A 15,519-nucleotide genomic window follows, 5' to 3' on the forward strand; every position below is an offset into this window, starting at 1 on the left:
ACTGCCATATCTTTTAAGGCCTGAAAATGGAGGAAATGGGAAAAATTGTGCCAGCGCCGGTGTCGGCCTTGCTGGACAACGACTCGCTGAAGGTTAATTGGAAGTGGACTAGATTCAGGTTTCCATTCGGCGCTGAAGCAGCACGCAGAACCATTCAGGCGATGAATATCCTCCAGGTACATCTCTGCCCTGTTATGCCACTCACCATCGTGTCTTGCTGATATGTTTCTGGTGAGCCAGAGCAGCAAAACGGGTGCTACAAGCATGCCCATACTTGACGAATGTATGGAATTCCACCTTTCGTACCTCCCACCCGAGACAAGCAACATTTTGAACTACCAGCTCGCGTTTACTCCCAGCAACCCGTCAAATCTGTTCGATTTCGATCTGACCACGGATAAATTCCAAGAGCTCAACCGGGAATTTCGTAGAATTCATAAGCAATTCTTCGATAATATAGGAAAATCGACATGGACCATATTGCCTCTTGCAGTAAACCAACACTTTACGGCGGTCATCCTAAATGTCAAGAAGAAAAAAATGCCTGGTACTAACAGGGGGTTCCGCACGGTGATACAGAGTGCTGCAGTGATAGAACCAGAAAGGAACGCGGGGGTAGAAAAGTTCATATGGGAACGCCTCCAGCTGATCCTAACCGAAAAGAGGGGCTTCACATTTAAGCATGGTGAGCCGGTCAAGCTCTGGTTCCCCAAGCAATATGACACAAATACTTGTGGATTCAGGGTGTACGAGATCATGAGAATCATGGTGATGCGGATCAGTCAGTCCGTCGCAGAGGAGGGTCTTGTGGATGGCTACGACCCAAGATACATATGGCAGGACTTTAGTGGTATGTGTTTTCCGATTGATCCTTTTTCAGTGTCCTTTTGATAGCCCCTCTGAAAAGCACCACACGGCTAGTCCGAGGCACCGTGCCTACAATGTTCATCAAAATTGCAGCACATCTCTCTTTTCTCTAGAAGCAACGTGCTGAGGCATGTTCACAACTCTACCCTCGAAGCCCGAGAGCGCTCGCTCTAGGGAGACACCATGATCGGGAACCATGACTGACGAGGCTTCAACAGGTGACTTCCAGCCAGACAAGGTACGCGCGGAGATGATTGGGATACTGGCAAACGTAGCGATGCGATACACGCACTGGTCGACAAGGATATGTATCGTCCCCGTGAGCTACGTCAAAGACCGCTCCATAGGCGCCCTGCCAGACACTTGGATTCCGACCGATCAGTGTGGCGCCAGGCTGAGCGACCTACCAAACCGCAACCCCATGCAGTACAGCGAGAATATCATGGTCGACAGGCTGATGCGCCTGAATGTCGCCCCGACGCCCGATCTGATGCAGACGACCCCCGACTTTTGGATGCTCGACGACAACACCAATCGGGGTCTACTAACAGACCCCAGAGACTGGGGTGTGCTGCCGCGGCGGCTCAGCCAGCCCCCCTCGTCACCAGAATCACCACCGCCGCGGCGGGGCATGCCGACATCGCCACCAACTCCTCCGTCAAAGGAACCCGGCCCACCTGTGACACCGGCACCGCCTGTAGCAGACGCAGGACCCAAATCTGCTCTGCCGCCCGCGCTGGCACCCGGTCTGCCAACTGCACTAGTACCTGGATCGAGAAAAGGGGTTTCTGTGCCAACTGGGCCCAGGCTCATGAGGACGCCGTCAAGGCAGCCGCGTGGGCCACCAGTCGTCAAAACACCCCAAGGCCCAAGGGAAGCTTCACCAGATAACGATACTCCCATGTCGGGCACCTGAAACCCTCGATGACGAAATGGAAAACACATTGTGTCCTTTCCCCTCCCTATACTTCTGGTTTTCTCGTCTTGGCTGGCATCAAGGATTACTTGTTCATTTGGATCCGATGTGACCTGTGTGCGCTTGGGATGACAGGAAGGAGACATTGTGGTAATCATGTATTATTTTCGTTTTTGTACAGTAATAGTGATCGTAGTATCTCATCGGCTGGATGCCCGGCTCTTTATCACAGGGGACAGCTAGAGGGCTAGCACTACCTGTTATTTTTAGGATACGGAGATTCGCACCTGCAAAAAACAGAGGGTACACCAGTATATCACCACCTACACCCAATACCCACACCCAATAACACCTAATTTACACGCCGAGTTCAACTCAAGTGTATAGGTGCTGGGTGTGGGTGAGTGAATCAGGCTTGGGCTACGTGCTTTAATCAGCTATAGTAATAGTGGTATACCCTCCGTTTTCACAGGTGCGAATCTCTGATTTCTATTTTTATTGAATTATCCGATTCAGCTAATGTACAAGATGTTTACACGCTGCAAATTACGAGATCTCCGGGATACTTTTATAGTATTCAGCCTCTCCGACCATACACGCTCGCGTTTGCCGCTTGCTGCGCCGTCAGCTGCTGCTGCCTCCGTGCTTCTGCGTCCGACCGCTTCTTCATCTTCTGCTGCCTAGACATCTCAAACGGCGGCTCCTGCGGATGCTCAAACTTGGCATTATTGTGATCCTGGTATGACTCCAAGACAAACCCAAGGAGTGCCTTGCGATAGTCTTCCCTCCTTCTCACTGGAGTCCCAAATGCCCACGCGGCGTGGCCGTCGTGGGCAACCCCCGCTGGCGACTTGGCGGTGCGCGATCTGAAGTCCAAGCCCGCGAAGTGCCAGAGGAAAAAGCTGTCCCAGTCGAAGAGCGCCACGAACCGAGTCTTCCACTTTGTGGCGTAGGCGGCCGCCTGCTTGGTCAGACATTTCGCGTTGTGTTCCATCGCGCTTTCTCCGCCGCGTTCCTGGACGTCATCAATGGCATCCAGGATCGCGGAGCGGTTCGAGTACGAGGGATCCTGGATACGGCCCTGGTTGAATTCGTGCATCTTGATATATCCCCTGCTCTTGTACTCCAGCACGACCATGGTCTCGCCGTTTATTTTGATAAGAGCGTCGCAGCGGCAGTCGTCGATGGTTACTTCTGCGTAGCACCCGACGAGCTTGAATTCGCTCTGCAGAGCTATGATGACGGGGTGGAGCAGCCAGAGTGCTGCGGAGCGGACAATGTCTGCTTCACTCTCAAGTATGCATGGGCTGTACGGAGCGGGCAGGTATGATCGCTTCAGTGCGGCTTCATTCCTTGCGCAGATTTCAGATGCCCTGTCAATATAGTTCCCTGCGTCTTTTTTGAACCAGACAACCGGGGGAGTGGCTACTTGAGTAGAGGCTCCTCGCTTCTTGATGTCGATATTAGGTACTTGAAGGTGGACTGGACCGTTGGAGAGGATGAGCACCTCCTCGTGAAATGATTCGTACAGGGTGAGGGCATCGAATTTTGGGTCATAGCTGAGGGGCTGTCGAGCCATTGTGAAAATTCAGCAGTAGGTCTTAGTAAGTTGGTTGGAAGGAATATGAACGAGGTTCACTTGTATTTAGTAACAGTGATGAAGATTTTGAAGTAGGTGGACGCTTATTGTGTTCCGTGTTCAAGAAGAGGGTGGAAATAGGGGACAAGACAGTATAAACAAGAGACAGTATATTCAAGAGTCCCCGGCAATGAGAGTTTGATGAATATTTCACATCTTCAGCAAACTGACTTTCCGGTACGACATGTTCCTTATAAGCTCGGAGTTCCAGCAGGAGAGATGGTGACAGCCTCCCTACCTAGAAACACAAATCCGATAGCACTTGAGTGGAGATAGCCAGGAAGATTGACCTGTTGGCAACACATGAAACCACAAAGGTCCAATGGAAATCACGGCATTGAATGTTGGCCAAGCTATCGAGTGGAAAATCTGCTGACTTGGCCGAAAGTCCAGCCCAGCGAGTCGCTGAACAAAAGCATGTTGGTGATGCGCAACAGAGGTCAAGTGTGATAGTCCAAACAGAGTCAAGCGGCGATGAGAAGCACCAATCGGAAGCATCCGGATCTTCCGTGAGCAAGGAGTAGATGAGATCTACCTGGCACGACATCTCCTCACTGATCGGCGCGAGACTGATCGATATCAGTTGCAACAGCACCGGGGTCGCGCCGCGTGGGGCCGCAAGTCCGCTGTTGACCTCGTTTGTCTGGCATCAGGTGGGGGTTCAGGGGTTAGCGCACCTTGCTATTGGATCAATTAGCCGCTGTATTTTGCACGTCGACTTTACCCAAGCGCCTGCAGGCCGCTGGGCCAATGCAACGCTGGACAAAATTTCCAAACACCCCATTTCGTTGACAACATTTCGTTACCCGGTTAGTGCCCCGGAACAGGTACCTGCACACCTAGACTGAGCGATTTCGAATGAAATTCCATTTGCATCTGTGGAATTGCCTACTACTCAACATCCTGAGTCATCTCCAACTTCAGAGCGGACATCCAGTGTCATCAGACCATTCATACCCCGCCATCACCTTCTTGCTTTCACCGTGCTCACCATGACGGACAAGAGATCACCACAAAGTCCTGCATACCGGTCCCAGAAACGATCAAAGACGTTCCCTTTGGCCCCAGATGAAGAAGAAATCAACACTCCATGCCGTCGTGCTACTGCACCTCTAGCTGAGAACACATCAGTACCAGAAGACAGCACATCAAGCAAACAGGCGAGCGCAGAAAATGAGACCTCAACTCCGGACGAGGAGGAGGACGGAAACTTCGAGGATATTCCTCTTAGTGCGTCACTTCCGAGCAAAAATCCAGATGCGGACCCACAGAGTCCGGGTTTGAGAAAGCCCGACACGCGAGCCGCTCGCAGAGACGTTGATGACGAGCCATTGGAGAACAACGGTGGTGGCCTGCACACATCAAAAGGCGAGGAGAGCGATAGCTCTTCGGAAGGATGGTTCCCCCCCGACTATGACGACGACGAATCAGAATCGGGCTCATTTGTGCACATCGAAAACCTGGACGAGGAACTGGGGCGGTGGACAGCACCACAAGAGCCACTCAGACCAGATAACCCTTACAGGAAGGGCAAAATTATTGAAATCAGGAGGCATTCGGCACCCCGTCCCTTCGGTATGAATTATTCGTATTACGAAGGCGTCAGGGAACCCGCGTCAGAAAGGGAATTAAGACTGACGACACTCGTGGAATTGTGCCTGGACCGGCCACCAATCGGAGGGGAGACTGTGGCGGACGAGGAGGCACAGACTCTGGAAATCAAGGATGAGATTAGGGTGAAGGACGACGGTGGTGCTCAGATCGTCGTTTGCCGATTCTCTGGCGAGAAACAAGAAGTCGTAGCGAAGATCTACGATCCCCTGTACTACGGCTTCGCGGACAGGATGTGGTCAGACCGGCCGCGGGACGTCACCTATGAAGCCGACAAGGACTATGCTCGGGAGGTGGCAGCCTATTCTGAACTCGACAGCCAGCTCGGCGGCACAGACATCCCTAAATACCACGGCTCGTGGACCTTTCAGATGCCACTGGACCTCCCTGCCGGCCAAAAGACGCGAAACATTCGGCTCATATTGATAGAGCACATAAAGGGCAAGCCGATGATGGATTTGAAGCCGGAATCGTTCTCGGAGTCAACCCGCATGGAACTGATCACGCGTATGGTCGAGGTGGTGTCTCGAATCCAATTCGCCGGCGTCAGACACGGTGATATTTCCCAGCGGAACGTCATGGTCTGCATTGCTGAACCCGAAGTAGTTGAGAGAGTCGCAATGATTGACTTCAACTTCGCGGCCGCCACTGGCCTAGACAACTTTCAAGAACAATTCGGCGGCTCAAGACGGCAACCGAAGCCAGATAAACCTCCGAACCCAATCGATCGGTGGTGGGGCGGTGCTTTGTACGGCGTGGCCGGGGAATGGCTCCCGAAAGGCTGGGAGCTTAGGTTGAGGGCTCTGCAGGAGTGGCTGTACGAGAGATATGGCGACTCGGAAGAGTATGAACCGCCCAAAAGACGATTGAATTGGGATGAAGAAAACCTTCCACGGAACTGGATTGCTACCTGAGAGATGTGAGACTGCTCCATCTGGTATTCGCCAACAACAGACTCCGGTGTGGGACATACGTTTCAGCAACCTTACCAATTACACAGAGAAATTACATTACGCAGCTGGGAATGTGTTGGAATCAAGCTCAATTATTCAAAATTGACTATCTCTGCTTCAATCTTATCTGCGATGCAGAATGAATAGTCTATGCTCCTCTATTAATACCAGTATTACATCCATCGATCTCATCACCGCTTGCTGCCTTAGCATAGGCTCATTGCCTCCGTGTAACTAGGTGGTGGAGTTACATCCCGTTCGATCGAGGCTGTGTCGTGGGCCCTCACCAAGCCATGACCCGTGGTGATTTCCCGCAGAAGGCTTCCATTATCATGACCAGTCGGCCTCTCTAGATACTCAAACGCGAAATCCGGAGCCCGCAAGACTACGCCGTATTCCACGGCTATCCTTTTAGCCACAGCGATCATTTCAGCCCTACTCTCCTTATCTTTGACATAGCGTGGAATAAGCTTGTTCACGTCAACGGACAGCTTCCGCGTCAGCCGGTCGGTTCCCATAGTTGGAATCTCGGATATCATCTCGTCTAGGACACCGTCGTAGCCAGTGAGGCCCTTATTGTATTTGTCTTTGTCGATGTCGCCTCGGTGGGTCCAGAAGAGATAGAACATGAGGGACACATCGGAAAAGTCGTCGTAGGCGCTGCTCTTGTCCTCGTATGATTGTATGAACTCATCCATCCACGCCAGTCTGCAGTGCCAGATATCTTTTCCACCCCTGCAGTCGTCCGCCAGTTTTGTCAACCTTCTGCAGAACTCGTGACAGACGACCCTTGTCATGTAATTTGTCATCCATCTTGGTTCGGGACCTAGGGGTCGCAAGGGGTGCTCCCCAAGGCCGTAGTCGATCAGGAGCATGTGCTCGATCAGAGACGCCACCATGCGGGCCCCAGATTGGCCAGACCAGGACAAGAACGACAGAGGTGGTGCTATAAAACTCGACCACGGGCCTGGGTCCATCGTCGGGGTGGAGCCTCTTAACCCGTTCGCACTGCTGCTGGATTCTTGATCGAACAATATTGCGGTGAGACCGATGATAATACGCTTGTTTTGGGCGAGGGGCAATAGGGAGCGGCAGCTTGTCCCGCCCGCGAGGCTGTTGTAGAGAAGTCGGACGACCTTTTGTCGCTTGGCGGTCGCTTTATCGCCTTGCCTTTCCATAATCATAGAGTATTCGGGTCTTTCTGGACGTAGTATGCGTGTTCGGATTCTTGTGTACCAGGAGGAGTAGCATATCCGGCTGAACGTATGAAGATGATCGTCCAGGTCAGGTTCGGTTGCCATTTTGGAGATGCTGAGCTGAGATGGTGTAAAATGAGGTGCCAATACACCAAGAACTATTTTGTTCGGTCTGCCGGATTTTGTTATTCAAAGATAAGAAGTTTGCAGTCAGGAGTCTGCCTCGTTTTGTGCAGTTGACGAGATCAGAAGGCGTCGTGAACTTATATATTATAAGAGAGACCGTTAATGGCATTGGCTTTCTCCGGGTTCCCCACAAAATCTCCAGAAAATACCAAGAATGAGTGCACTACTTTTCGTGGAAAATTGGGTCATAATGAGCTATGATATATTTGGGTGCCTTTTAGTCCGGATGAGGTTTGGGCTAAAGATCGCATAGTCTGGCATTATGGACGACCAGTCCTTTCATTCTTCGGCGCTACATTCTAGCCAAGCACTATCATCTCATAGACTGAAGCAAATGATTTTAAAAATTCACTTTTTGATATTTAGATGCTGTAATATAATTCTCTCAATTCTTTGTCTCGAGTGTGACATCTGGCTCCCCGTGCCAAATTTCCTTACCGCATGGACCACCGCTAATATGGTAGCATTTCACTGGGACTATGTTTTGATGTGCAGGCCTCCGATCAAGTATATCGTGGCCGCTGGTCTCTAAGGGAAGTGGCCAGAAGAACGACAAACCAGAAGACACTCGCGGGCCACAGGAGGGGAGATAAGTCATCGTGATAGTTCTCGGTCGTTGTCCTTGACACATCTCGTGGGGCTGTACAAGATTAGCAGACTCTCCTTAAAAGTGGTCCCTCATCGGCCTGGGCCGACCTGCCAGCCCTGTCTGCAGTGGTGGCGCTTATTAATTCCGAAATCCCGTGTTGCAGAGAGCCTGACCCAGAAGTTTCTTGGATACAGCTGTCATCGGATGCTGGCTTCGGAAGAGCCTTTAGCCAGGTGGCCAGACCACTACCATCATTCTGCGAAACCTCCAGGTCAAATTTCGTCTGGCTCAATCAAGAAAAGGTAATGTTGTAGGAAGGCGAGGAAAACCTGTCTTGGATTGTCTATGCGCAGGCCTTGCACACAACCTCTCACCCGTCTGTATTCACTTGCAGAAGAGGCATATAAAGCACATTCCGTGGACCAGGGACGATCGCTGCATCCCCACATACACTATATTCTTAGAATGTCGGCGCTTCAAAATGCTTCAGGCACTCAAGCCTGCTTGAGTTAAGCTTGCTCGCCGTCCCCACGTGCTGAGGGCATGGACAGCGCGCGGGGCAGCACCGTCGTGGCATGATCGAAGCGATTCGAGACAAAGCTTTGGCATAGGGATCTGGGGCTGATCCAAAACCTCGTCCCAAACTCTTGGCGGTGAACTGCTTCTATGCGAATACGATGCACGCGGTAGCTGGACTGACTGGGTATGAAGCTGCCTCAGCTTCAACCTCGAACAAGAAGCCACCCGTATAAATCTTGGCAATGATAGTACTCTTGAAATCTATACCGGCGGTTCCTATTACTCATAGGCATACCTTGATTTTTCAGGGGTTTTTGAGAAAGTCCTGTCTCGTCATGGCGATCCAACGTTTATTATGTGGGCGAATACGCTCTTGGCTAAACGATCATCCGTGGTGTATGGCACTCCAAACAAATACACCCCAAAATTTAGCCAAGCTTTGTTTGAGAGTTAAATCGCTGTGACAGCAGTCTTAGCATCAAGCCGTCGATCATATGTGCCATCAAGTCTCCACGGCCAAACCCTGTTTGAGGCGCATGAGAAGAGAAGCAGACTTCTCCCGTTTCGCGATAATTTCTGACCAACTACTTCAACGAAGATGATTCGAGTACATATTGAACGCAATCGCCAGCATCGTGCTGATCTGGCTGAATCCTTTCGTCACGCTTCAACCTCTTTATTTGTCTGTCATTTGTCCAGTTGTCCGGTACAACTACGTTTCCGAAATTCATCCTTTCTTTCTTGCCTCACTCTTCAACAACTTTGTCCACTTTCAACATCATTCAAAATGCGTTTCGCTGCCATCGCCACTCTCTTCGCCTTTCTTGCTGGCCAGGCCATCGCCGGTAAGTGCCCACAGCTACGCCAGCAGCCAGTCGTATTTGAAAGGCGGCGCTACATTTCTAAAGTGGAAATTTAAGCACAACTAACACTTCACAGCCCCGGCCAGGGGCAACAACAACAACAATAATGCTGCCGCCTCAGCCGAGGGCCAGGCATGCACCCAGAGTATCGAAGGGAGCACCGCCGACGGCACCTGCAATGATATTGGACAGTGTGTTGTTCAGTCTCCCCCCAACCTCGAGCAGCGCTTCAAGAATTACCAGTGCGCTTAAGAAGGCTGAACCTCGGGCTGTACTGGGAATGAGTGAAAGAAATGCCAAGGTCCGAAGTGCGTCTACCAGCATGGCTGATGGAGTGGAGGGAAAGGACGGTGGGAGCAGTGATGCCCGGGCTCCCACACTCTGCACCAAATCTACTCAAGAAAACTCTATCTCATATGTATCAATATATACACGCGTACTTCACAGCGGCAAGACGCGAAAATGTACGAAGAAAGGGAAAATATCAACACTATAACGAGCTTTCGCGTCGTCTACATACGAGGGTAGTTGTTCTACGTGTACTTGGATTGGTCAATTGATCGGCCTACCCCACTTAAAGTCCACAGCTGCATTTTGCGGCATATTTACGGACCATTGCGCAATCCAGACGATCCGTCAACTCAATACCGAAATAATCCTCAACTTCATGACTTGACTTGTGTCTATCGGAACAACTTGATACTAGTGAGCAATCATACAAAACAGCAACAACGCATTGATACTTTGGCGTCCAAGATGCACCTCCGACCCATCTTGTGGTCAGCCTGGCTAGCTGCCCTGACGCATGCAGGCATTGCCCGCGCCAACCTTTCACCGCAAGACGATGCTCAGGCAGTTCTTGGCGGCGACTCGACTCGACCAAGCCCTTCGAAGAAGCCGAAGAACGTGGTGTTCATCCTGACAGATGATCAAGATGCAGCCATGGACTCGGTCTCCTACATGCCCTTGGTCCATAAACATCTGGCAAAGAAGGGCACCACCTATGCGAACCATTTCACAACAACCGCGATTTGCTGTCCCTCACGAGTATCTCTATGGACAGGAAAGCAACCACATAACACTAACGTGACCGATGTCCATCCGCCATACGGAGGATACCCGAAATTCGTCTCGCAAGGATTAAACGACAATTACCTTCCGGTATGGCTGCAGGAAGCGGGCTATAAAACATATTATACCGGCAAGCTCTTCAACGCGCATACGGTCTCCAACTACGACAGCCCATATCCTGCAGCGTGGACGTCGACGGACTTCCTCCTCGACCCAGGGACCTATTCCTATCTGCATCCCATATACCAAGCCAACCACGACGCACCGGTCCACCATCACAATGAACACACCTCTGACCTCATCACCACCAAGGCACAAGGCCTTCTTGACGAGGCAATTGCATCAGATAAGCCTTTCTTCCTTGGAGTAGCACCCGTAGCACCACACTCTGATGTCAGTCCTCACCACGACAGCTCGTCTTTACCCTTGATGACGGAGCCGATCCCTGCGGAACGCCATGCACACCTCTTCAAGGACGTCAAGATCCCCAGGACGGACAACTTCAACCCAGACTCCCCGAGCGGCGCCTCGTGGGTGCGCAAGCTAGCACAACACAACGCTTCCACCGTGGCGTATTTAGACCACTACTACCGACAACGTCTCCGGGCCCTACAGGCAGTTGACGAGCTGGTTGAGAAGCTTGTTGTACAACTTGAGGAGGCTGGGGCCTTGGACGATACGTACGTGATCTTCAGCTCCGACAACGGCTTCCACCTTGGCCACCACCGCTTGCCGCCGGGAAAGATGTGCGGATACGAGGAAGACATCCGGGTCCCGTTGATCATTCGCGGCCCAGGCATTCCAGAGGGCCGTGTTGAGGACGCCGTGACAACCCACATCGATCTCGCCCCAACAATTCTCACGATGACCGGGTCCGAGACCCGGCCTGACTTTGATGGGACCCCCATCCCGCTCGGCGTGGAGGGTGCACTGGAAACCGAGCATGGGGAAGAGGAGGACGTCTCGTTGCAACTCAAGCGGCATGAACATGTTGCTGTTGAGTACTGGGGCTTTGCTCTGGCAGAAGGCGAGGATGGAGGTTTCGACGGCCAGGGCCAGCTTGTCGTGTTCAACAATACCTACAAGGCCGTGAGGATCATTGGCAACGGCTACAATCTCTACTACTCGGTCTGGTGCAACAACGAGCATGAGTTATACAACCTCGAGGTAAGTCGGAGCTCTGTGGCACATGTTCAGCCACCGCACCACCTTGTCCCACGCCGACGAAACGTGACTAACATCTTCCCATCCGCCAGACGGACCCAGGGCAGCTGCACAATCTCTACATTTCCAAGTCCAGCGAAGAAGATGCCAAACTCCTGGGAACGCACATTTCCCTTGTGATCAGCCGCCTAGACGCTCTCACGATGGTCCTGAAGTCCTGCAAAGGTAACACCTGCATCGAGCCGTGGAAGGTTCTTCACCCACGAGGAGACGTGCACAGTCTCTCGGACGCACTCCAAGTGCGCTTCGACTCATTCTACCGACACCAGGCGAAGGTTGCATACGACAGGTGTGAGCCTGGCTACATCGTTGACGCGGAGGGTCCCCAGGAGCCGTATCAGTATCGCAAGGGGTGGAGTTGGCACAGCTGGGTGTGACGCGGTGAGAGTATGTGCTCGATATTCACTCGCATTAAAGAAAATGTATCCAAAGCAAGGAGAACAGGTGAGACAGTTGTATGCCTTTTAACGCTCGCCGACCCGTGGAAAGTAGCGACCCACTAAGATGCGCTAGGCATGTCTTGCACGGAAAGGTCACCGTGATCCCAGTACAACCTTTTCCCCTCGACTTCATCCTCGCCTGGTTCCAAATCCTGGGGACTCACTCCTCTCTTCCCTCGACCTCGCTCTAATCGTTTTCGTAGTTTTCTTTTCTTCATGATACTGAGCACATAAGCGTCATTTCTCTTCATAAGCTCACTCAACCCAGCAGCCGATGCAAGTTCATTGAAATATGCATCGTGATCACCTTGGTAGTGACCCGACGACAGACCGCGCATGACCAACCTCGCAGACTTTGCCCATGCCGCACGAATGAACTTTTGGCCCTCACCTCTTTCACCAACGTCCGCCCAGAGTTCAACTACCAAGTGAAAATACTGTTGTGTCTCCAATTTCTTTCTGTCATCTGACGTAGTCTGGTTGAGTTGAAGTCTTCCAAAGCGGTGCTCCGTTGGCATCATTCTCCACGCTGGTGGTGGGGTGCTCTGGTTTGGCCCAAGTGTCACTCTCCCTGGTTTTATGGCCTGCCCATTCTCACGTTTGGTAGTATGCTGCACAAGTCCGACATTGTGAGATTCGTTACCCCCCGCGGTTGCGGACAGGCCCATCACGAATTTGTGGATTTCTAGGTCCTTTCCGTTGCTTGGGTCTTTCAGGTATACCGATTGGTAAAGCCATGGCGAAATGGTGTATGAAGAAGTGCAGGAGAAGAGGTTCCATCGGGAAGAGGTCCATTCATCATTTTCGAGGAAGAAGCCTTTGTCGACGACAGCATGAATCGAAATGAAGACAGGAATATGAGTCATCGCATCGGCCTTGTGGAAGAGGGCACACGCATTGACTGTCTGCCCAACGGGAGGCCCTGTCATACCTTGCCGCACACCCAACATTTGACTCAAGTTGGGCATCTCATGCCTCACTCCTGTCGATTCGTCGATGGATGTAAGACTTGTCGCCGGTTGAGATACTTGGTCATCAACGGACAGAAGACTGGACGCGGATGATGCGCCCATGGAATGAGATTTTGCAGTGATTTCAAGGACGGTTCCCACAGGCTGCGCTTTGTGCTGTGTGTGGCTTTGATGGGCCAATTTCGAGGTTGTGAATGGCAAGCTGATATCACGATCACCGATACCGTCGTCCACGCCAGGAAGTCTGATATTCGAAACGTAAGGAAAATGAGTTCGTATGTCCCTGGAAATTTGGGAAGACGGTAGCATCACTGCGAATGGTTCGTCCTCGTATGACGCGATGATCATGCCATAGAGTAGTCCCTCGTGAACGACCCACGTTCCTGAACATCCTGGAGCTGCATTTACCGATCAATATTCAAAGACAAGAATTGAAACTATCGAAATTCGAATCTGGGGATAATTTACCAAGGGGTCTGTCCAGAAAGACTTTGTACGCCTGCAATGTGATGCCATATGGGCTGAACAAAATCGTCTCAGGGAGAAGGACAGCTTGCAATGCCTTCCCAGGTCGAAGCAGCAAGTGAACAGGACCAGAACTGATTTCGCGTGGTTCCGCAAGCCTATAGACAACAGTCTCTCTTGCAGTGGTTGTATCTCCGATACTCTGATAGTAGTTGTACAGATTGTCTTTGTCATTGAGTGACAGGAAGGAGAAGTCACCTGTTTGAGCAGCTCGAGGTTGTGCTGGTAGAGCAGTCGCCGAAACCTTCTCTGCCCGAACATTAGAGGCTTTCTCCACTCGCTGGCGCATGATCTTCGAAAGAAGCTGATCGATGGAGGAACCATCAAGGCCAAAGAAACACGTCTCTTGAATAGATGTCGGTGATAGCTGAAACCACGACACTGTGTCCAAGATCTCCGAGTTGATTCGGCCAACACAATATTCTGAGTTTTGCGGGCTAAGAGGCTCATCATCATCAGATCGAGCTTCTTCTTCTGCTTCCAAGTTATCGTCAATGCACCAACGGTAGGCCCTGGAGGACATTTCTTCCAAGAAGCCATGTGCCGTTGTGACTGCAGCTATCCTTGCATCGAGATCCATGAGACCGCCTATCCTGGACACATGCTGTGCATTCACCTCCCCGTTCTGGACGAATGTTGCACAGAATAGCAGTCCACAGGCGGTGCTAGACTGTGGCTCCTCTACATGCATGTAAAGCTCTCCCCCTTCAGGGAGAGAGATGCCGTTGTGTGCATGGGTGGATAGCTGTAAGTGCTCGACAGGGATTTGCAGGTCTGTAAACCTTGGGCATCCTTTTTGGATCTCGGGAGTGCCAAAACATTCCCCAGACAGCCATTCAAGATCGGCGACAAATCGGCGGGTAACTTTCTCCCATCGCTTGTCGTCGTATAGAAACCAGATTGTTGGTACCAAAGTGACTTGGTTGCCGCCGACGTTGACATGGCCGGACATTCGAAGTTCGACCGAAAGTCTAGGAAGAATTGCTCGGCCCCTCCTGATCATAGGCTTCGTCCTCCGCTGAAATTCTTCGACGTCGTGGCATAGCCGTGGCTCAATTTCGTCTTTCCATCGCGTTTGTAACACAGCTGAAGGCTCAAATTTCTCAGGGAATCCAACCAGGAGTCCATCATTGTTGAATGGGTAAACCTTTTCCTTGGAAGAGAAATCCAGATCAATTACCACTTCACCTCCCAAAGAACTTGATGGCTGATGATGTATGGTAGTCGTGACATTGTTAAAGCCGTCAGCTTTAGCGGCAGCAGCGTCTGCTGGTATGAGTGTATTCTTACACTCTGTGGAACCGAGACAGCTTGATTCGGAAACGCTGGCAATTTCACAAGTCAGGCCATGAGTACCTTCGTTAGGCTCATCGGCAGGATGCGGCTGCACGACCTGCCTATGTACATCTTGAAGATCTTGTGATAGAACCACACTGCCGGCGCTGATTTCGTTGTTGTTCAGTGGTATTGAAATATGTGCTCCTGCTGCCCGACATTCTGGGCCATCTTTCCTTGTTTCCAGGTAGTCTTCGTTGACTGCACCTGCTATCAGTGGGGGAAGACCTATGCTATTCTGGAGGACTTCGCCGTCCTGAATCTCCTCGAACAATGATTTCTGGTCATAATTTTTCACTATGTGATTGTCGCCATTCGGGACCCGGATGTCCTTCTCCGTGGGAAGTTGTGCCGGGCTGGATGGAACTGTCACACCGTGAGTACCTAGATACGTACTTCGGGATAAACTTTGAACTGAAGGTCAAATTACCTATCTTCTCATCTAATGGTAGTCTCTTTCGTGACATTGTCAGATTCGTGAGCGACCGAATGCTCCAGGTATAACCATGACGCTCCATTATTCGCTGGTTGGTTCGTGCGCATTTGTACGTATTTTGTGCAATATCGAAGAAGTCCATCCGGGGTGAAACTCAAGGCCTGAAGTCAGATTTAGT

The 15,519-nt window shown here is 51.4% G+C and overlaps 5 protein-coding genes across 5 annotated transcripts; 3 read left to right on the forward strand and 2 right to left on the reverse strand.

Annotated features, from left to right (window-relative positions):
- Nucleotides 1–540: 540 nt before the first annotated feature.
- On the forward strand, nucleotides 541–1,783 carry INS49_004589 (uncharacterized protein; the record flags this gene model as incomplete). Its single annotated transcript, XM_043165377.1, has 2 exons — nucleotides 541–850; nucleotides 1,086–1,783. The coding sequence occupies 2 exons, from the start codon at nucleotides 541–543 to the stop codon at nucleotides 1,781–1,783; spliced, it is 1,008 nt and encodes a 335-aa protein (XP_043018092.1).
- Nucleotides 1,784–2,360: 577 nt separating this feature from the next.
- INS49_004590 (uncharacterized protein) lies at nucleotides 2,361–3,362 on the reverse strand (the record flags this gene model as incomplete). Its single annotated transcript, XM_043165378.1, has 1 exon — nucleotides 2,361–3,362. The coding sequence occupies one exon, from the start codon at nucleotides 3,360–3,362 to the stop codon at nucleotides 2,361–2,363; it is 1,002 nt and encodes a 333-aa protein (XP_043018093.1).
- Nucleotides 3,363–4,414: 1,052 nt separating this feature from the next.
- INS49_004591 (uncharacterized protein) lies at nucleotides 4,415–5,947 on the forward strand (the record flags this gene model as incomplete). Its single annotated transcript, XM_043165379.1, has 1 exon — nucleotides 4,415–5,947. The coding sequence occupies one exon, from the start codon at nucleotides 4,415–4,417 to the stop codon at nucleotides 5,945–5,947; it is 1,533 nt and encodes a 510-aa protein (XP_043018094.1).
- A 245-nt stretch (nucleotides 5,948–6,192) lies between these two features.
- Nucleotides 6,193–7,287, reverse strand: INS49_004592 (uncharacterized protein; the record flags this gene model as incomplete). The annotated part of the gene is made up of 1 exon (XM_043165380.1): nucleotides 6,193–7,287. The coding sequence occupies one exon, from the start codon at nucleotides 7,285–7,287 to the stop codon at nucleotides 6,193–6,195; it is 1,095 nt and encodes a 364-aa protein (XP_043018095.1).
- Nucleotides 7,288–9,263: 1,976 nt separating this feature from the next.
- INS49_004593 (uncharacterized protein) lies at nucleotides 9,264–12,265 on the forward strand (the record flags this gene model as incomplete). Its single annotated transcript, XM_043165381.1, has 4 exons — nucleotides 9,264–9,321; nucleotides 10,151–11,577; nucleotides 11,667–11,974; nucleotides 12,148–12,265. The coding sequence occupies 4 exons, from the start codon at nucleotides 9,264–9,266 to the stop codon at nucleotides 12,263–12,265; spliced, it is 1,911 nt and encodes a 636-aa protein (XP_043018096.1).
- Between the last annotated feature and the right edge of the window lie 3,254 nt (nucleotides 12,266–15,519).

Source organism: Diaporthe citri, assembly GCF_014595645.1.
Source record: "Diaporthe citri strain NFHF-8-4 chromosome Unknown scaffold_12, whole genome shotgun sequence".
NCBI classification, from domain to species: domain Eukaryota; kingdom Fungi; phylum Ascomycota; class Sordariomycetes; order Diaporthales; family Diaporthaceae; genus Diaporthe; species Diaporthe citri.